Below are 21,719 nucleotides of genomic sequence, written 5' to 3'. Positions count from 1 at the left end.
TTTGTGTGTTGAGGCCAACTAAGAGTCTACCAAATCTCAGAAAGGTAACTCTAGAAAGAGCTGAGTCTTCTGCAAAGCTCCTTGATGACAGTGATATAGCCTTTGCTTGCATATATATTGGACAGCAATGTATTTACTAACTAAATTATTCTCTGACATTTAATTTTTATAAAATTTAAACTTTACTGAGCTTTGGGCTTTGTTTTTGTTGTCAAAGAAATGTCATTGATCTTGTACTTAGAAAATGTGGAAATATTTTAATTTCTTATAGGCTTTCTTATATTTTAAAAGATACTAGCTTTTTTATATCTTGTTAAATGCTGTCAAATAATAATGAGATGTGGTGGTTTTTAACTTTAGAAGTTTTCAGGAGTCAGAACTAACCAACATGGTGAGTTTTTCAGTTACATCACTCAGAAGGTACTTGGTGGAAAGACACTTCTCTAGGACAGTGAATTCTACATCTTCAGCAACTCCAGCAATTACTTCTTTAAAACCTGCTTATAAGATACTGAGAAGATGTTTGTTCATGGGCATTAACTCTGCGGTGATTTTTGAAAATTTTCACTTGGCATGAATTCCATCACTTTATACTTGCAATTCAAATCAGAATTACTTTTTAATATGTTAGAATTTCATATATAACAGGAATTCCATTTCTTGAGCAGTTGTGTAGAAGCCCTGCTTTCCCTTCAAAGAGACTGACTTTTATAATACGATGAAGAGAGTCATAATCAAGTCTGGCTGCTCACAAGTTATTAAAACTGTTAGTCACTGTGTCCATGTAAGAGAAGCATGAATATATCATTGAAAAACTAAACTAGCAGCATAAATAGATAGGCCTTTTTGCCTTTTTCTTGAATGAGTCCATATGTCTCTTTTAGGCCCACAGAGGGACTAATTGTGTTACTCAATGGAATGAAGAAAAAGATCTCTCTCAGTTCAAGGCTGAGGGCTTTCTGCCAAGTTTATTTCTGATGTTTTTGTGGAATTTCCTGTTTTTCAGTTTGTGCCCATTGCCTTTTGTCCTGTCACTGGGCAACACTGAGAAGAGCCTGGCTTCATCTTCTTTACAATCTTCCCTTTGGGTATTTATGCACTTCAAGAAGATCCCCACCTGAAATATCTATTCTTCAGACTGAACAGTTCCATCTCTCTCAGCTTCTCCTCATATTAGAGATGGTCTAGTCCCTTATTCCTATTTGTAATCCTTCAGTAGACTCACTCCATTATGTCTTGGACTGTGGAGCTCAGGACTGGCCATATCACTGCAGATGTGACCTCACCAGTGCTGATAAAGGGGAGGGATTACCTCCATTAGTGTAATCCAGACCAGGATACCATTTCCCTTCTTTGCCACAAGGTGATCAGCTGGTTGTTCACTAGGACACCCAGACCCTTTTATAACAAAGCTGCTTTCCAGCCAGTCTGGCCCTTACCAGTACTGGTGCCTGGGTTTGTTCCTACCCAAATGCAAGACTTTGCATTTCTTGTTGATCCTCATGAATTCCTCTTTACAATTCTCCAGCTTGTCGAGGTCCCTCTGCTTTGCAGCGCAATCATTAGTTGTATCATCTGGAAATTTGTTGAGTGTGCATGCTGCCCTATTGTCCAAGTCATTATTGAAGATTTTCAATGGCAAAGGACTCAGTATCAATACCTGGGGTACATCACCAGTGACTAGCTTCCAGCTGGACTTTGTGCCATTGATCACAGCCCTCTAAGCCTGACAGTTAAACCATTTTTCAGTTCCACCTCATTGTCTACTTATCTAACCCATACTTCACCAGTTTCTCTGTGAGGATTTTATGGGATAGAGTGTCAAAAATTAATTAAGTCAAGATAAACAACATCCAGTGTTCTTCCCTCATTTACCAAACTGGTCATCTCATTGAAGAAGGCTGTGAGGTTGGTTAAGCATGTTTTACTCTTAAATCCATGATGACTATTCCTGATCATCTTCTTGTCCTTCGTGTATGAAAATGGTTTCCGGACTCATCTGCTTTATCACCTTCCCTGAGACTGAGGTGAAGCTGACCAGCCTGTAATTGCCTGAATCTTCCTTCTTGCCCTTCTTGAGAATAGGAATGAGATTTGCTTTTCTCCAGTACCAGTCTTTGAGAAATTCTCTCAATCACCATGATCTTTCAAAGATTATCAGGAATGGCCTTGTAAGCAACAGCTCACAGCTCCATTGGCACTTGTGGGAGCATCCCATCAGGGCCCATGAAGTTGTTTATGCCCAGTTTATTTTAAGGGTTCCATAATGTGATCCTGTTCCACTGATAGGAAGTTGTCCTTGGACTAGACTTTTCTTCTGAGCTGGGGGCTTGGGATTCCTGAAGGCAAGGTTCACCAGTAAAAAATGAGTCACAGAAGGCATTGAGACCTTTACCCTTTCCTGTGTCCTTCCTCAACAGGGCTTCTGCTTGTAGAAATCCTTCTTGTTACCAGTTACATTCCTGACCAAACTCCTAATTGCATCCATGCAGGCTCAGACCACAGCTCTGTATTCCTCCTGGGTCACCCGGCCTTGTTTTCACCTTTCTACTTCTTGTGTTTTAGTTCAGTGGGGAGCTCCTTGGTCATCCATGAAAGTCTCCATGCTGCCTTAAGTATGTTTCCTGTTTGCTGGCATGGACCACTCCTGAGCTTGAAGGAGGTGGTCCTTGAAACATGTTTTTTTTTACCTGAAATAGAATTTTTCTTGTCAGGTTAAAACCAAATTTTTGCAGTGACTAATCCTAAATGTGCTGGGAAGCCTTTCTGAAAAGCTGAACAAGGACACCTGGGTAATAACAGGCATTTGAGTATATAGACTATGTATCTGCATCAGGAATAATTTAAATCACTACCAAAATTTCTCATTTATTTCCATGAGCACAGAATCAGGAAGTGGGTTATTCTTGTGGTTCATGAGATCATTGTACCATTTGGAGAAGAATCAATCTGTGCTGCACCTATGGGAATGGTAGCAAGGGCAGAAGATGGAGCCTCTAAGCTTTTTATGGGCATAGTAAAAAATGGTTATTGAAACTAATCTCAAATATTTAGGGTTTAGCCCTTCTTGAAAAGCTATCAAGGATTTAATAGAAAATAAAAGCTTTTCTATTACATTTGTAACCATATGCTAGCAATTAGAAGAGAATTATGAGCTGGATATAGAATCCCATATGAAAGCATAAAATGCCTCCAACCTCTAAAAAGGAAAAATTCTCTCTTAAGCTATCTGGACTTTCACAGTAATTTCCAGGCAGCCCAATAGATTTGATTTCACTAGGTTTTTCTATAAGTAGTTTCTTACAGGCATATAGCTATTAATGATATTTAATAAATTATTTCCGGGATTGAGGTCTTAATGAAGTTTTTATTTTCAAGCAATTTAAGAGGCTAGTGTTGATGCAGTGATTTCTTTAAGCTGAATATCTTTGTTTTAGAGCAAATTTATAAAACCTTTGTCTGCAATAGCACCTGTTTATCCATCAAACTTAAAATTCCTTATGTACATCTACACAAATATGCTTATGTCCCTTTCACAAATTCTTTTTTAAAAAAAGTGTCTGGTTAAAAGAAGTCCAACAGATCTTCACAAAACAAGTGCTTTCCTCTTTGTTATTGGATTTTAGTGTTTCCCTCAGCAAACAATACTTACAGAGATATGTTTTATGTATTGATTCTTACCAAGAAGTGGTTTAGATCAATGCTAATTTTGAATTGTCAAGGTACTGAAGAGAAGCATAGCTATAACGTTAGTAGTCGATGGCTTTTCTGTGTTCTACTAACATTAGGAAGTGGACTTTACGGAGGGTTTTTTTGATGGAACAGCAGTTTCTAGCAGACAAACAAATTCAGCAGTGCATATTTTGTTATATTTCTAGATCATCTGTGTGGCATTCCAGGTGTGCTCGTAACTTTGACATATTCATATTAAATAAAAGACCATTCAGTAATTTTAAAAATAGTACTAAATAATTTATCTCTGGAATTTTAAACAGAATTCTTCTTAATCTCCAAAGTGATCATGTTTTAAAGTTAAAGTGTTGCAGTGGGGATCCTGCAACACGCATATATCAAACCAGGAGTCCCGTGGAAAGGAAATATATATGGACAGACAGATTCTTGCTAGCTGTTTCAGAGAGATGTTTATTTCTCCAGCCGCATGGCCGGAGCTCTGCCCAGGAACTGTCCCAGTCACGGGACCAAGGGTCCTTCTGCCCGCGCAGGGAACACAAACCAACCAATGGGAACGAGGCTGAGCAGGGACAGGGAAGCCCCGTGTCTGTGCCCTCAGGGCCCCTCTCCCAGGGCTACACGGCAGGGGAGGGACCCCAACACCTCACCCGTTTTATTTTAATAAAAGGAGAATGAAAACAACTGGATAAACATAACAAGAACAGTTTCAAGACAAAACAAGCCACCCTCCTGAGTCTTTAAATGTCCAAACAGATTCTGTGGAACATCTTAGGGCTGACAGAAGGGAGACAGAACTCTGAGCATGCTTTGTGGGGAAACTGAGGCAGGAGAGGGTTTAACTTCTTCCCTCCCCCTTTTCATCCCCCACTCGGCATTGGAAAGGGATTTTTGGGGAAACAATTGGCAAAAGCATGGTTTTGTGAGGGAAACCATGGATGAAAAAACGGATTGGGAATACACTGGGGGTAATAGGACATAGGGTAAAAGGGAAAGGTGGGATTAGGAAAGGGAAACTGTAGGGGGGGCTTACAATGGAGATACTGTCTAACATGACTACGATTTTTTGCATATATACTGCCTTTTACAGGAACACCATCAGGCCCAGTGACCTGCGATGCTTGTAACCCTTTTCTCCCTAGTACAATATTAAATTCCACCACCTCTCCATCTCCCAAGCTTGGGATGCATTTTTCAGGGTTATTCTTTTTAATAGCAGTTCTATGCACGAATATGTCTTGCTGGTTGTCACACCTTGTTATAAAACCATAATTTTGCTTAACATTATACCATTTTACTATCCCTAAGGTCTTAGTTGCTATGATCTTTTCCTTTTTCCGAGTGGCTGCTGTTTTCTGTCTCGCTGCGTCTTTGCTCTCTCTTTCGGTCGCTCCCGTGTTGGAATTGTCGGGGCTGCTCGTGCCTGCGCGCTCTTCCCGGGGTCGCGTTCGGGGCTGCGCGGGCCGGGCCGGGCCACGCCGCTCCGTTCTCCGTGCGTCGCCTCCTCTGGTCGCAGCTTCGCTGCCGCTGCCGGGCGCTGCACCCACGTCTCGGCCGGGCCCCCGAGCGATGACCCCCCCGCGCCCTGCTCCAGCGCGCGTCTCGGCTGGGCACGGCTCCGTTCCACCGCCATCGCCGCCAGCCGCTGCCCCGCGCGCCGCCCCTCTCGGCCGGGCGTTCACGGGGCTCGCTCCACCACGCGCTGCACAGGACCGGGCGGGCACCGCCGGGTCCCGCCGCTCCCGCCGCGCCTCGCTCCGCCACCGACACTGCGGCTCGCGTGGCTCCGCCCGCGCGCAGGAACTGCCTCGCTGCTGCTCTCAGAGCGCTCGGTGCACGTGGCCTGGGCCGCACGGTCCCTGCGCCACGCTTCCCTTCACCAGGACACAGCTGACATTGCTCAACAGTCTCGGTAACTAAATAATATTCACGAAAATATTCTTCCATCGGCATATATTTTGACTCCAGTATTAACTGTGTCCAAACGGTTTTCCAAAAGCCCTTGGTAAGAATTAAATCCCAAGAAACATAGAAAAAGTTCTTAAACAACCATGCCAGGAAGTGTTTCAGTTCTTTTTGAGCTTGAATCAAGCTAAAATTTACAAATCGTTGTTCAAGAATCATTTTAAGTTTAAGATAAATGTCCATATGCGGCTCTGAGAGCCAAGAGTCTTCCCACGGTTCCTCCATAGTTTAGATATGGAATAGCAAAGCAAAACCAAGAAGAGGAATCCAAAGTTTCCAGGGTTTACTCACACAAATCAGTCGCTTAGGGATCGGGGATCGTTCTGCTCACAAATCTCCACCATTTGTTGCAGTGGGGATCCTGCAACACGCATATATCAAACCAGGAGTCCCGTGGAAAGGAAATATATACGGACAGACAGATTCTTGCTAGCTGTTTCAGAGAGATGTTTATTTCTCCAGCCGCATGGCCGGAGCTCTGCCCAGGAACTGTCCCAGTCACGGGACCAAGGGTCCTTCTGCCCGCGCAGGGAACACAAACCAACCAATGGGAACGAGGCTGAGCAGGGACAGGGAAGCCCCGTGTCTGTGCCCTCAGGGCCCCTCTCCCAGGGCTACACGGCAGGGGAGAGACCCCAACATTAAAGTTTTGGGCTGAAAACTCAAGTACCTGGTTTCATGTAAATAAATACCATTTTCATTTACGTAGTGTCAAATTTCAGCAGTTGCAATTATCAATACAAATTTTGAAGAGGATTAATAAAAGAGAGGAAAAATTTTTGAAGTTTATAGAGCAGAGGGAATATTCTGCAAGGCTCTAGAGCCAGGAATTCCTGTGGCTTGTATAGTTCTCCCTCACAGTAGCAGTGTGAGCTGAGTAACTGAGTCATTCAGCCATAGCTGGAAGATGGGATCAACGCCATCCAAGGGAGAGCCCCCTCTGGGGGCCACAGTAGCATAGAGAAGGCAGCTCTTCAGCCATCTCACATGTGGGAGGAGGCAAGGCACTTTCCCTCAGAGATGCCCACCACATGGCATGGCATTCATGTTGAGCTGTGCATGGGAGGATTTGAGCCTAATTAAACAGCAGCTGTTGACCTGGCATGTTCTGTAAATAGGCATGACACCATTTGGTACTTAGTTGTGGTCTAGCATCAAACAGCTCCCTTGAACTGCAGATCCGAGGCACAGCTCAAAGAATAATTCCGTTTGCCTGCGACAAGCCAGGGGCTGGCTGACAGAACAAGTAGCATTAGCGAGGGTGGAGACTGCCAGCATCAATAATGATTATATGTGCTGCTTCTGCCTGTGATGAGCTGCCAGCTTGTAAATGCTGAACAATTGAGTGACCTTGGACAAACCGGTCCCAATAATGATACAGCATTTGTTTTAATATGAAAGTGACAAGAAGGAAAAGATCACAGTGTGTCTCTCTTTCATGCAATCCCTCATCTCCAAAATGGATGCATCTCATGTGAGTTTAATAATTTGTTTCATATGCAAAGCTTCTTTCTCTGGTATTAAGAACATCTTCATTTCAAAGCTTAGAAAATTTAAAATCTGAAGGCTGGAGTCAAGAAAGGAAGATAGTTCTTATACCTGCAATGGCTGTCACCTGCTTAGAGATAATAAAAATACTTTCTGAAATTTAAAACTATGCTTTATCTCAGCTTAGGTACCTGCAAGCTTTTTGTATTTGGGAGCAGTGGCAGCCTGTCCCCATGGGGGGATGAGGCCTGGCCGTGGCTGTCCCGAGGCACTGCATGTTGCTGCCCATGGCCCACGTGTGGGAAGAGGAGGAGGGGGAGGCATGGGATGAAAGTGGCTGCCTTGGCACAGGGTGCCCCCCAGTGCTGGCAAGCCTGGCCTCAGCATCCAAACAGCTCAGTGTGGCCCCATCCCACCACGGGGCTCTCCCTCCTGCCCCGTCCTTCTCCTAGCGCCTCCTCTGAAGGCTCGGCAGCCCCTTAGCAGGCTGGGAGTTGGTGTTCTCCAAAAGGATCTCCATGGTTGTGTTTGGCATCCTCTGCCAGGGGCAGCCAGGGGAGATGCTGCCTCCTGAGAGAGAGAGCTGCTTTCCTGGGAGCTGGGCACCCCAGGGCTCTGTGTTCCTTCAGTCCCCCCAGGACCAGGGCAGAGCCCTGCAGTTTCACAGTGGTTTCTGGGCATCTCCAATCCCAGCACAGGTGTCCTGTGGCAACAGGTTCTGGTGAAATTAATGATTTTCTTTAATAATTTAGAAAAGCTGGAGGTGAGTAGAAGGGGGAGCATGGGGATAAGAAGGGTGTAAAATAGAGTCTGAGAATCTTACAAATTGTAATTTTTAAATTGAGGGTAGCAATACCAATTCATTAATTGAATAACATCATAGGCATTTAAAAGCAATATATTTTTATGGCTGTGTTAAGTGGTTTTAAAGATATATTTTGCTCTCCTTTTCATAAATTAGTCTTGATAAAATCTTCCTGTTCATGGAAGCAGAAATTCTCAAAATCTGTCTCTTGGCATTTTGCCATTTTGTGGCAGTAATAGATCATTCTCTTCTGATGGGAAGAGTTTTAAATAAATGTCAGCTCAACAAGCAGCTGTGTGAAATAGGCTGATCCAGCCTCTGTCTTTGGGTCAAATACTCACTGTCTCTGCTGGAAACGAAATACGAAAACTAAAGAGATGAAGTCCAATGAGGTGCATTCAGTTATCACGGAAGAATTTCAAAACACCTTGAAGGATGGATCTGCATCTCGGCGCCACATAGGACATGGAAAAATGTTCTTGCTGGTTACTGCAGGAGACCTTTACAGCTGTGGAGGATCCTGTTGGCTTTAATAGTCTCTGAATACGTTACTGACTAACATGGCTTACAAGCAGCTGACATTGAAGTGCCTGATACCCCTGACACACTCCTTCATCTCTTCCTTACCTGTAGATGAAAAGACAAAGTCTGCAGGAAAATAATACCAGCATAGCCAAAAAGCCAAAATAGCTGAGCAGTGTAGTGATGTGTTTAACTTCTGTCTTACAGAATATTTTCAGATAAAATTACAAACATATCACACACACATATACCCAATTCAGTGACTATTGTACATAAAGAGCTGTGGAAATGAGGGAAAAGAAAGAACTGCATGAGACGTGGGAAACAAATTAATCCTCTGTAACAGAGCTTATCATATGGTACAAGAAAGTGTGGTATGAGTTAAGTCAAAGCTTGGTAGTTGCAGAAGAAAATAAAGACTGCAGTTGCTGTCTCTGGCTGTTGAACAAAGTGAGCCTTCAAGGTTCAGCTTTTAGTCAGAAATAATCAACATGCTGTCCTGTTACCAACACTTCTTGTTATGTGCTCTGATAAAGAAGGATCTAGGCTTTTATATTAGATCACATACTGAACTTGACAGCATCATTCTGATAAAGAAAGAAGAAAGGGAAGAGCTGTAATGAGTACATTTGGCAGGACTCACATTGTCAAGCCCTCAAAAATAAAATTTTTTATTATTTTGATTGATTGATTGGTCTGACCTTACAGGTGAGTCAAATCTCAGCAGGACCATAAAACTATAATTTTTCTGACCCTTCAATTTATAGTACCTTCCTTTTTCCTTTTCTGTTCTCTGTCCAAGACAGGTGAAATGTTTCAACACAGCTTCTACTGATCCTAGAAAATTCTGTGATTCATCATAACTTCAGGATATTAATCAATTTATTTCTTGCATATTCAAAGACACAGAAGGGAAGATGTGCTTGAACCAACATTTCTTTAATTATCTAGTTATTTGTTCCCTAGCTGTACAAGGGATGTTTTAATCCATTGAAATGTCTATCTTCAGATGGCATGTGAGAGAGTAGAACTCCATGGGACACTAGAGAGTCTCTCCTTAGATCAAAATGTAGGCTTTTCTGTCACTTCTCAACACTATGTGGAAGTTTTGATATCAGAATAGCTCGGAAGAAATTAAGAAAAACAGAACATAATACTATTACAAAGACTTGACAGCAAGAGGTATGTCACGTAAGCCTCCTCATACTCTGGAGAGCATGGTTGTAAAAGTATGTGAGAAGACAAGAAAAAGGAAAATTGCTAACCAGTGTAAAAACCTCTCAGGCCAGTGCACTGTTAAAGTTTCAGCAGTTTGCTGAAGGAGGACTTGCTGTGTAGCTGTCACTACTGCTTTGTCTCTCCTGGGGAGTTCAGCTTGACTGCCTGCCACTGTCATGAAAGGCCGGCTCATCTTTCTGACCTCTGTTCTTAGTTTGTATTAACTCTCTGGTGAGAATTGTTGCAGGTCTTATAATGAAAGGGAAAAGGGTGGAGAAGCCATATCACAATCCAAGCTAATATCATCTGATAAATGCTTCATCTTATCCTGGTGTCACTTTTGGTCACCCTAAAATAGAACAACACACTAAGGTTGATGTCCTTGCAGTTGCCTTTTGGTCTCACCAATTTAGTAAAATTTCCCTGTTGAAAACTGCTCAGTAAATTCAAACCATTTATAATAAACATTGAAGATGTTCTTCACCTCTTACAAATTATTGAGGAGTTTCATGGGAAAATTTCACTGAGTACTAGTAAAAGAGTTTGCAGATGGGAAAATTGTGGGACTGTTATTTTTCTCCTAAAAGGAAACAGGGCTGATTGTTTGCATGTAGTTTTCCCCTATTCTGCCATATCCAAGATGGCAGAAGAGTTTCAGAGAGGTAAGGGAATGTACGAGTTCTGCATGAAATGCAGCCACACTAATGTTTGATACATGCAGCCTTTAAAGGCATTGCCATGCATTTAAATTCACACCTCTTAGTTGTACAAGTTTTCCTGTTGGGTTTGCAGTCAAATATTTGAACAGTTTGATTAATCACTCCACTTCTAATTGGTCTGAAGTTTGCTGCTGCTTTGAATTAGGTGTCTTCTCTCTCCTGCAAAGTACCTCAGCAGGGTGACGTAATTCCTGTATGCTCGCCACCTAGGTATGTAAGACCACCAGAGGTGTGGTGAGACCAGAAGGGTTGAGTCAATAAAATATTAGAGAGGTTGAGTCAAGAGAAATATTAGAAGCTTGGGCAGCCTGAGACAGCCATTCTGGTTAGTTCAATTCAGACAAGAATATCTGTTGCACTTAATAAATGAAATAGACTAAATAATAATCTTTAATAGGTTTAAGTACTTTCAACTACAAACCAGGACTCCTGCCTGGTCACCTGGAGAATCCAAACCAAGACAACATTATCTACAACGGTGTCTTGTGTGCCATTGCAGCCATTCAAATTATCTCAGGTATTTAGTTAAGCACCTTTCAAGAACGCAAAAAAACCCAGGAAGAGATGCATGTATTTCATCAACGAGTTTCGTAGTTCAAGGCTTGAGTATGGCATTTGCATATCTCGTGTTGTGCAGCACCTCTGCATAGCCAAAGGTCATGGAGCTAAGCATGTGCCAACTTTCTTTGCCAACAGTAGTAACACTCAGTGTCTGTTAGGCATAGTAGCCATATACACTGTGAGCCATTTCTGAGGATTTTCTTTTCATGATGATTTAAATAAGAAGCTCTCTTCATGGTCATACGTTCCATTTACAAAAGCAAGACTGCACTTGGTGGGGCAAGAATGAAAAGGAAAGTAATAAGGATTATCTATGTATTTCTGTAAATTGCTTCTTCCCTGAATATTTCCATTTACGAATAAAAGCTTTGTAGGTATCTTTGGAAAATACGCTGCATAAAAGAAAGAAAGAAAGAAATGCATGGTAGATAAGAGTAAATAAGTAAATAAAAAAAAAACCACAGGAAGAGCTGTTATTTCTGATTTTTTCCTTCATTAGTCCTGATAGTGTTCTTTAACATCTTAAAATATGAATCTCATAGAAGTCTGAAGAGCAGTAGCCACTATTACTGCTAATAATAGTGGTGGGTCTCAGAAAAAGCAGTCCAAAAACTGAGAGCTCCAAAGAAACGAGGGAAGTAAAATATATTGTTTTATTGTCATGTGTGGTGACAAACTAGAGTGTGAAGCCCCTCAGGGGAAGACGTAAGTGAATTTGGGCTCCTCCACACCACATGAGTGTTGTGGCTTCATCCCTACGCCATAAGAAGGGAACCTTTGCTGTCTTGCCTTTTCTTTGTGACCTAAAATTGGAATTATGTGAACAGTGCCTTGAGCTGGACCTTCATTTTTAAAGCCTTGCTGTTGTTAAAAAATACCTGAAGTGGAAATGATGAGGAAAATGAGTTTTTTTAAGCCATTTGTTTATTCCTTAGCTTCAAAGTCCCCCATTTGAAAGAATTGCAGCAGCCCCTACTCTTTTTCCCTTCCGTCTGCAGAGCTCATAATGTAATGGGTTGCCATGGGAAAAGGCCAGGGCTTCCTAAGTGCATGCTGCCTTGCTTCTTTTTCCTGTCAGTGGCTCCCTCTGAGTTGGCAGCACTCATCCTTCACCGATGCCTTGCTCTCATCAGTGTTTTCTTTTAACCTTGCCCAAGTCTGTCTTCAGAGGCAGCTCCTCAGTTCACCGAAGAGCTTGATTTACAGTGTGAGACAATGAGTGGTGCACATAAGAATTGCTCATGTCTTGAATACTTCAACTCTTCTGAACTGAATCTGAAGTACAGATTTTGACTGATTTATGGTGTTACAGCTTATTGAAGCTGATATAAGGCCAAGAGTGGTTATTTTTTTTGGAAGCACATTACCTACATTCTTTAGAATGAAGCAAAAAATGGCAATAAATTACTTATAATATTAACATTTTCTACCTGAGATTTCTCTTCCAGTCTTCTGTTTAGTAGATCTGCTCGTTGAACTTACAATTGAGTAAAATACTTATTCCATACTTAGAAAATTACAAATATTCAGTCTTAATCCAGCACAATTTCGTATTGTTCATCAGCCCCTTGACTTGGAGACCACAAAATCTTCTAGGTGCGGTGGGTTTCAGAAACTCAGAGGAATGAGCAATGTAATAAAAACCTGCCAGAAGTTAATTTGTGCCTGCCAACACTGGAGGACATTCTGCTTATGAGAAACCTGGTGCTGTTTTACAGGAGTGATTGCTGAGCATCCCATAGCAATGGCTATACTTTAAGTACTGGCATCTCACTTTTATTGCATGAACTCTTGAGAAGTGAGGCTGGAACTATAACATCATTGCTGAAACCTATGTGTTGAGAGTGTGTAACATTGTGCCAAAGTAGCCACTTTTTGCCCTCAGTTTTTCCTTTCACTGTCTGTGAAATGTTTTTTGTGTTCACACATCTCACAAACTCAGCAATGAACTTCAAGAGCTCTGAGCCTGTTATGTCCAGTCAGAAAAGACAACCACAAGAGGGAAAGTGTGTCAATGGGTCACCTTTTGGTCCTCACAAGTCCAGTGACTGATGTAAAGCATACTTAATGCTATGTCCTCAGGGGAAGATCTATAAAACTCACAGCAAAAATATTATATGTTAGCTATAGGTCTCTCCCATGGTGTTAGTGTAGATAATTATTAAAACAACATTAGCCTGGTTAAAAAGCCTGGGAGAAGCACTGGTGTGATTCAATTTAGCATAAGGTTCCAGAATTCAGAGCACTTTTTAATATTGACTGCATACTTCCTAATGATTAAGACATCAAATTAGAGAAATTTCAGGGCAGTTTTTCCAATTCATTGTATTTGCTTTATTACCACTGTTTCATTAATGACACCCTTCCTTCCATGGGAGCTATTATTATTATAATAACAGTACCAGCAGAAACCTAGTCTGATAATGCAAAACAAATGGCAAAGCATCCTTTCAGGCTATTAGAAAATTATGAATATCAATAAATCCAAAATTTCACTAAGAACAATGTTGTTCTTTTAATAAAAATGGATAGAAATTATTTTATTAATTTCCTGTATTCCTGAATGTTACAGATAGAGAATGGGAAAATTGAGGTTTTTTTTTTTTCTTGTTCCATCACTATTCAGCCTCATGCTTAAAGATTTGTCCTCTGGAAAATTCTCTTTTAGTGTTTTGTGATTCTTGGTTTAATTAAATGAACTTGTGGTATTTTCTGTATTGCTAGGATGGGAAAGTTCTGTGGAACCTTAGAAAGAGCAGGATACAAAGGCCGCACAAGAGCAGACATGGAGCATCCCCACTACTTCATACACTGTCAGGAAAAGCCTTGGTTCAGAGATTGTCAGAGAAAAAGAGGAAAGGTGTCCAACCAAAATTATGAGTAAGGGAAAAGCTGTACTGCAAATCAATATGCTGCCTTGAACACCAAAGTATTTCACTAACAGAGAGATTCCAAAAATGTTACGTTGAATGTTTTGCTAATACAAAGCTTACAGGAAGGTAGAGTCAAACCAATGGGTACTGAGGTGTGCATTCTGGGCACAGCATTAGCCATTCTTCTTCACCTAGTCCAGGCATGGTGAGCTTTGAAGCAGAACTGATTTATATCCTAGCAAGGCTTTAGATTGGGACCTGTCAGCTTAGGAAGGAAAGGAAGGAAGCTGTCAGGGTTTTCAGAATATTTTAAATGGTTCTCTTGGTACTGAGGGAGAAATTTCCTCCCACAAACACCCCACATTTGGATTTCTCTTTATATCCAGTTTATTTTTGGTGAAGGTTGATTGTATCCATTGGTCTGCACCTCCCCTTGGAAGAAAAAAATAATGAACAACCCACAAAACTGTGGAGGTTAGAAAATCATGAGGCTGTCAAATAGCAAAAAGTCTGCATCTTATAGAAAAATTATTTTTCAGAAGAACTCAACTTAACTGCAGATTTGATGATGGTTATCAGTTTAGGCTAGCAGAAGATGACAATGGTTCTCCTCCAGCTATGTTGCAGTGATGAGAAAGTTGTTGCTGACTCGAATAAGTAAGTTAGAAAATAAATAAATAAATAAATAAATGTTCATGCAAAATCAGGGTCAAATTAGTCTTATTGGCTTGAAAATGTAAGATTTACTTCCCCATCTTTAAATGTTTTCTAAATGTTTTCATTATATAACTGTAGCACAAAGAAAGAGTTTTATGCTCTGCCTTATATTAGCAGACTAGTTGTTGAGAGTTAAAAATTCCAGGGAACAAGCAGCAGTAAAGCTTCCACATGCTGACTTCAAGGAATTGTGCATAGCAGGCTCCATTAAACAGAGGGCAGAGACATTTCATAACAAAGCAGAAAACAGGCCTGTATGTAACATTCAGGTTTCTAACAGCTGCCAGGAGAATTCATGTGCTTTTATAGTACAAGCTTCTCTTGCATTTCGTCCTTAAGATGACAGAATCATAAGCAGAAGTTGTTCTGCTGGACTGAGAAAAACCTTGGGAGATAAAGCCTTTAGAGGTAAAATGTGAGTATGACATAAATACTTACTTTTAGGGATGATTCTGTTGTTCTCACAGAAATCTCTGTGGGCTCATGTCATCTAACACTCTGGAGGTGCAGTTTGAATGCTGCTTCCATGAGATGTGCAAAGCATTCTGCCTTTTTAAGAAAGACTCCTCAGTCATCTTTTATGTTGCTCTTTTTATGGTTTGAAAAGTCATCCTGAAATTATTACTTCTGCTGAGAGTATGGCATGGGCACAGGGAAGAAAAGGATGGACAGAAATACATACCCTCCCTTGACTCAAAAAAGAAATCTCATAATAGCAACCAGTAAATTAAATGCATCTTACATGAAGTTTATTTGAATTCTTAGATAGCTATTAGTCTAAAAAGCAGTTAACTGAAGTTGAATTGTACCTGTAATTAAAATATTTATACTAAAAGTGAGTCAGACATGTACAACTTCCCCGCTTTCATGCAACTCCCAAGAAATTTTTAAAAAAGCAAAGTATTCATCATTATGATGTTTGAAAATTAGTAGCTGCTTCTTTCAGAATGTGCTGCTCATTTTATTTAGAACAAAGACTTCGAAACTCCCCTCACTGTGGGAAAACAGAGCGTGAATCAGCTGCTCTAAAGAAGTGGGAGATGGGGCATCAAAGAGCCTTCTGTTCATTAAGATAAACACCGAATATGTGTTTCATGTTTGGTTTCAGTATAACATCCTGAATAGAGGATTAAGCAGTTGCTTCCCACAGTCTTAAACTATTGAGATGGTGTGGGAGAAGGAGGAGAATAAAAGGATTTAAGCTATTATGCAAAGAATTAGTATTGAGAGAGTGAAAGGTCCCCCTATTACCCATTGAATTCTGGATGGATTTAGTTGTGTTGAGAGTGTGACATAGCTCTCTGTTTTGGACACACAGAAAGTACATAATTAGGTTGCAGGAGTCCATCTGAAGTTTCAGTCTGGACACTGATCTTGTGAGATGGATTCTTGCCAGTCGATTACGTACTTTCAAACAATATTATGTACTTTTCAGGAAAAAAAACACCATTGTTTCATAACCAAAATTTTCTTTTTATGTAATTCTTTTTGTTACATCTTAACTTTAGAAAGAAGCCTGCATTATATTTTTAGAAGTACCAATGAAAACTGGGGACACAGATTTTACCCTTCTTGCTCTCAAACACAGTCACCTCAGCTGAAGAAACAGTCATGGTCCACCCCACTTTGTGTTCCCCAAACCAATTTTTATTACATGTGTTTTGTAAATCAGGTTGATTGGACTGGTCATGTGAGTCAGTGTGAAAGTGAGGTTTGCAATCTGTCCATGCTTTATGCCTTTTCTGTGAGTGTGGATGATAGATATTTTTATGAATTGGCTGGTAAGCCATTTACTGTAGTTTATTTTGAATTAAATGAATGATATTTTGTTAACAGTTATGGCCACTATTGCAGTTCTCTTACATCAGAAGAGCTTTTTTATGTTGACACCAAGGAAATGTTAATGTGCTAATTGTAAAGCTCAAGATCCCTGAGGGGTTTTTAAGCCATTAGTTCTGTTTTTAAAATTAATGTTTAGTTTCTGTTAGCCAACCTGTAAGCACATTTTCATATTTTGGGATTTTTTAATATATATATTTTGTTTACTTCGTTGTAGCTGATTAGAAATTACATACCTTTTTTCATATATTTTTTCCTCTAGGCATCTGTTATTTCTCACTCTGGGAAGCAGGCAGTAGCTAGATTTGGTCTTACTTAGGGCAGCTATTCTCATAATTTAGGGGGGAAAATCCCACCAGGAATGGGCGTATTTAATATTTTTATTGATAGATGTAGAAGCTCTACCAAGGGATGACTGATCAAGTTGATTATATTTTCTTCTCTTTCTTTTCTTTTCTTGTATTTATAACATTTCAGGGTTGCACTTCAGTGGCAGGGAGTTGGATAATCTTAAGAATATTTCATTTTCAGGTCTGCAGCATTCTGCTTAAAACAGGAGTGATAAAGAATAGCAGTGGTTAGGATACGTTGTTTAATGTGGTTTAAAGCTGAAGCACTCAAATTCGCAAAAAATTACCATTACCAAGTTCATCCTCAAGAGATTTTTTTGTGGGGAGAATAACACTAAGTAGGTGACAGACCTCAGTCAGAGACATCCAATTCTATGCATAAATGAACTCCAAAACCACTCAGAAATTAATCCTAATGTACACTTCTTGGAGGAAATGAAGGAAGGACTCCAAGTGTTTGACAGGATTTCCAGGTTCCGTGGTTTCATTAGCACATTGGCTCACTGGTCCTGCGTGGTGATCTGTCTCGTTTGGGATTCAGTAGAAGGTGGCTACATCTTGGTTTCACTCCCTGCTGATTGGTTTGCTGAGATTTCAGCTCATTATTTCTCTGCCTCGTTGCTATCTATTAGGTGATGCTGACGAATAGTGAATCACATTGATCTTTCTCTTATCCAAAGATAGACGGAAGATTGGATTCACTGGAGTGATAGAGAATTTGTCGCTTAAACCTCAATTTCTGTGGCTTTTTCACACTGAGTTAGAACAATAACTGTATATTTGTTTTATGTCTCTCTTCTTCTTTATCTCTGGTATTTAGCTTCTCGTAATAAGAGAGATAAAAAATGTATTTGAATGCTGATCATAGAGGTTTCTGAGTGCAGCCTGAAAACCTTAAGCACCAGAGCTTTCATTCTAGAGGCTCATTTTCAGTCTCTGCTTTATCTTAATCTCTTTATTCAAAATCTTTTATAGGTGTTGACATATGCCTATTTGTCTACAGCTCTTTCAGGAAAAGCTAACATTTGAACATTTGGGCTGCTGAAATCCTGGTTCTTTCGGAGGGGAGATGATATGCCATTACATGTTTGCCATTATGTAATGCAAAATCAGGTCCATGCTAACTGAGAATCATTCTTCACTGAATACTTGTTGGACATCTGTATATCTCAGACGTCTCTGATTAGATAAAATTCCACTGGAAAAAAGAAAATCTTACTCTATTTTGCATAGAACAAGCAGCTAACAAGACAGAGGTAATGGAGATACAAGATGTTATCACCAGGCAAGACAAGCAGTGGATTTACTATACCGTGATGACAATTGTGAATAGTTTGGATGCACATAGTTTGTACCCTCTCGTAAGCGTGACATAACTTCTCCTTCTCTTCCAGATGACTTAACTGTCCCACATTCTCAAACAGTCTCTGTGGAGAGGCATAGGCCCACATGCAATTCCTATGGAAGAGCTGACATTACAAATTTATCTGTGGGCTATCCAGTGCAGTGGCACTCTGAATTTTCCATACTGGAACACTGTTAGTTTCCATAACAATACCCAAACTGAGGTAAAAGATGGGATGGCAGATCTGATAGGAGCTGACCTATCAGAATGCTGTTGTGTGCAAACATACATCAGCGATATGAGGGGTAACAGCATCTCCACAGGTTTGCTAGATTACTTTGGCAAGGAGGCTTGTGCACAAAAGTACAAACTTGCTTTGTCAATCTGTTCTGCTCAAAAACTTTAGCACTGCAGAAGTATATAGCATTCTTTGTAGCAACAATTTATGTGGAAAATCTGGTGCTACTGGGAAGAAGAATTAATTAAATGATCGTGTCTGGCTTAATGTAATGTCAAAAAATGCACATGGAGACAAAGTAGTAAGGGGCATATTAATCCACAGAAATGCAGAAGTTTCCCTTTTAACAGAGTAGTCCTTACGATTCCGCTATAGCAAGAAGTCACTAATGAGTGCAGACTGTGGACTGTGAGCATTCTTTGTGCTGAATGTGTTCCTACACACATTACACTCATAAATACAGTGGATGGTATTAGATAGACTTCATCTGATGTAGTTTAGACATTATGGAATGCATTTTAAAATAATTTTTAAGAGCAACTAGATGCAATTCACCTTAATGAAATAATGCAGCAGTAAGGAATAAAATCCCTAAACTGAGGAGTCAAGGCACTTGAGTCCTTCCTAGCACCTTCTTGAGGTGAAGTATCAATGAATTTCCAAATTGTAAGTCTTCCAAAAGGCTTATGATGTGTTACTACTTTTATTCTCAAACAGAGATTTGTTCTGGTTTTTATTTTCTCTTGCTCACATTCTTGTCTCTAGAAGGGAGATGAGGTAAGCACTGGATTTATGCAATACGCAGTATAGATAATTTTGTTGAACAAAATAAAAATAAATTGGATCTATTTTTTGAATATATCCCTTTTTCTGTCAGAACAAACTTCAGATTGTTGGCAGCTTTTCCATAAGGTTTTCTGTGACATCAGACCTAATTACCACCTATTCTGCTACTTAAAAATATGGGATCCTGGCAACACAGCTTCCTTTCTCCAATCACGGGGCAGGAAAGCAACTGCAGGCTATTGCATTTGGATTTGTCAGAATAAATAATTAAAAGGCTCATCAGCTTCTTGCTAATGAACAAGGAAATGTGATTAAGAAACTTTAAAGGAGAATAGCTGAAAACAATATAGAAATGATAGCAGGATGATTGCTCTGAATGAGTGACTGAAATTTCTGAATAAGAGATTTCTTCAACCAGGCGCAAGGACAGTAGTTTAATCTTCTATTAAAAGATTCCTGACAATTTGGAAAAGCTCTGAATCAGGAGATTAGACACATCTCAGAAGCTGACAAGGCAGTCACTTCTCTTAAGACAGCTACTTTCTGGCAAATGCTCAGAAATAACTTTTTCTCTGTGTGGTTTTGGTCTTCTTTTTTGCTATTTCAAGACTTCTACCCAACAATGACTAGGATGTTTCTGACTAGGCAACCTTTTATTCTCAGAGACTCTGGAAATACATCTTTCAGACCAAAATGTTCTAGAGATGCTTGCCAAGTTTACTGTGGCTAACATCTAGAAATTGCACTGATTAGCTTCTGGCATGCTTCCTTGCAAGTGCTATGCATGTTAGTATCTCATTAGAAATCTTCTTCCTCATTATTATTCTTCAGCACCAAAAAATGTACTTCCACCTTACATCTAATCTGTTTCTATGCTTTTAATGTATGCTCTCCCAACTTATCCAAAAGACATAGCACATGATAGAGAAACTCAAAGAATAGTGAAATAACAGATGCTGCTACAGTTCTTCTGCATGTCAGAAGAAATATATCTTTTTTTTTCCCTTTATATACATTCATAAATGGCACGGTCTTTTTATGAATAAAGGCACAGAAGTCAACAAGATTACAAAATTTCAATTCAAGGGTGGAAATTTCCAGATACTCAATATAAAAGTAATATGCACAGAAGTGAGATTCATAGTTACAAAGATTAATAAAAAAAGGTAAAAATAAAATGTGAAACATGCTTTCGAGCTTCAAAGAGGATACTCATTTTTACAGGAAAAACTCTGGGTCTAAAACCCAGAAGGAAAAATGCTTTTCTACTTCGAGAAGTCTTTGGTGATTCTTTACCTTCTTTTGTTCTTTCCGCATGATGTAGACCCACCATGGTGCAGTGCATAGTGTGCATAATAGAAGCCCCTTCAATAGGGATATCTAGCAAAGGCACAACCTCTCCTCAAAGAGCAGAGATGTAGAAGAGATCTTCATCTGTCAGGAATTCTCTGAGGTTCTCTTTTCCAAAATGTACAGTGTAGAAAAAAAAAAAAAAAAAGTTTATTTCCTCTTTATGTTTTTCTAGGCCAAGTTCTGTGAAAACTTGTGTGTAAAGTTTCTCTTGAGCCCCGAGATTGCATGGATGTAGTCAATGAAGCATTCGCAATGTCCTTTTTCTTCTACAGAAAGAAGTATTGGAAGAATAATTCTTCATTAATCTAATAAATTCCTTGTAAAATGACATTTTTATTTTGTCATTACATTTAGAATTTTATTATTTTCATTTTATCTCAGACATAACAGTTCACTTTCTGTGTTGTGTTCCCATGATCTCCAGAGCGAGATCTGGAGAAAAACTTGCTTTTCAATTTATTTGTGTCAGAACATCTTAGTTTTATGTATAGACTGCAACTATAAATCTCGTAATTCCTGTAATCCATTTCCGTGAAACTTTAGCTTCCTAAAGTTTCTACAGTAGATTAACTGTAGATAAATCCTTGGTGCAACAGTACTTCTGAAACTTCTACATGAGAAAAGAAACATTTGAAAATTGTATATGCATTTAAAGAAACACAAAACTATCAATTTTGTACTAATTGCCTCAGACTGCGCCACTCTGAAATATCATCCTTTTTTTTACATTGCCATAAAAATAATGCACCTGACATGTACGTGCACTTTTCTTTTGTAGGTGGAATGGAGAAAATAAAACAACATACCTTTGCATTAGCTCACTACACCTATACTGTGCTGTCTAACTTGAGATATGCCAATGGGGCTCCTGTAGTACGTATTTACAATGATACAGACTTCAGCAGTCCTGATGTCCAAGGTCCAATCATTAATTTTAACGTGCTCGATGAAAATGGAGAAGTGGTCGGCTTTTCACAGGTATGTTTTTCTTTTGTCTTAACTTGAGTTTATGGTTGTATTTTAAGCATATTCACAGTGAATTCTTTAGCCTAAAAGAAATCCTTTATTCATAGTAGTCCCTTCTGAGGTTTTGGGTTTGTTTCTTCATAGCTCTGCGCCATATATACACACCATTTTTAAAGCAATAGAAAGAATCCAATAAATAGTGCTAGCACAATACAAAATACATAATAGCCAGAGGCAATATCTTACAGATTAATTACTCCACAAATAGGAAGTTTGGAAGTGGG

At 39.8% G+C, this 21,719-nt stretch overlaps 1 protein-coding gene across 4 annotated transcripts in view; it reads left to right on the top strand.

Annotated features, from left to right (window-relative positions):
• MOCOS (molybdenum cofactor sulfurase) overlaps window positions 1–21,719 on the top strand; it is a 213,961-nt gene that overhangs the window by 138,714 nt on the left and 53,528 nt on the right. For all 4 annotated transcript variants that reach the window (XR_007200437.1, XR_007200438.1, XR_007200436.1 and 1 more), the window contains exon 6: window positions 21,248–21,447. Coding sequence is in view for 1 of the 4 variants with exons in the window: in XM_048289500.1 (XP_048145457.1) it covers window positions 21,248–21,447 (200 nt within the window). In the remaining 3 variants the exon portion in view is untranslated. The remainder of the gene's footprint in view (window positions 1–21,247; window positions 21,448–21,719) is intronic.

This window comes from Corvus hawaiiensis, chromosome 30 (assembly GCF_020740725.1).
Source record: "Corvus hawaiiensis isolate bCorHaw1 chromosome 30, bCorHaw1.pri.cur, whole genome shotgun sequence".
Taxonomy (NCBI): Eukaryota; Metazoa; Chordata; class Aves; order Passeriformes; family Corvidae; genus Corvus; species Corvus hawaiiensis.
The sequence above is the reverse complement of the archived record's forward strand: the minus strand, read 5'-3'. Positions and strand labels throughout refer to the sequence as shown.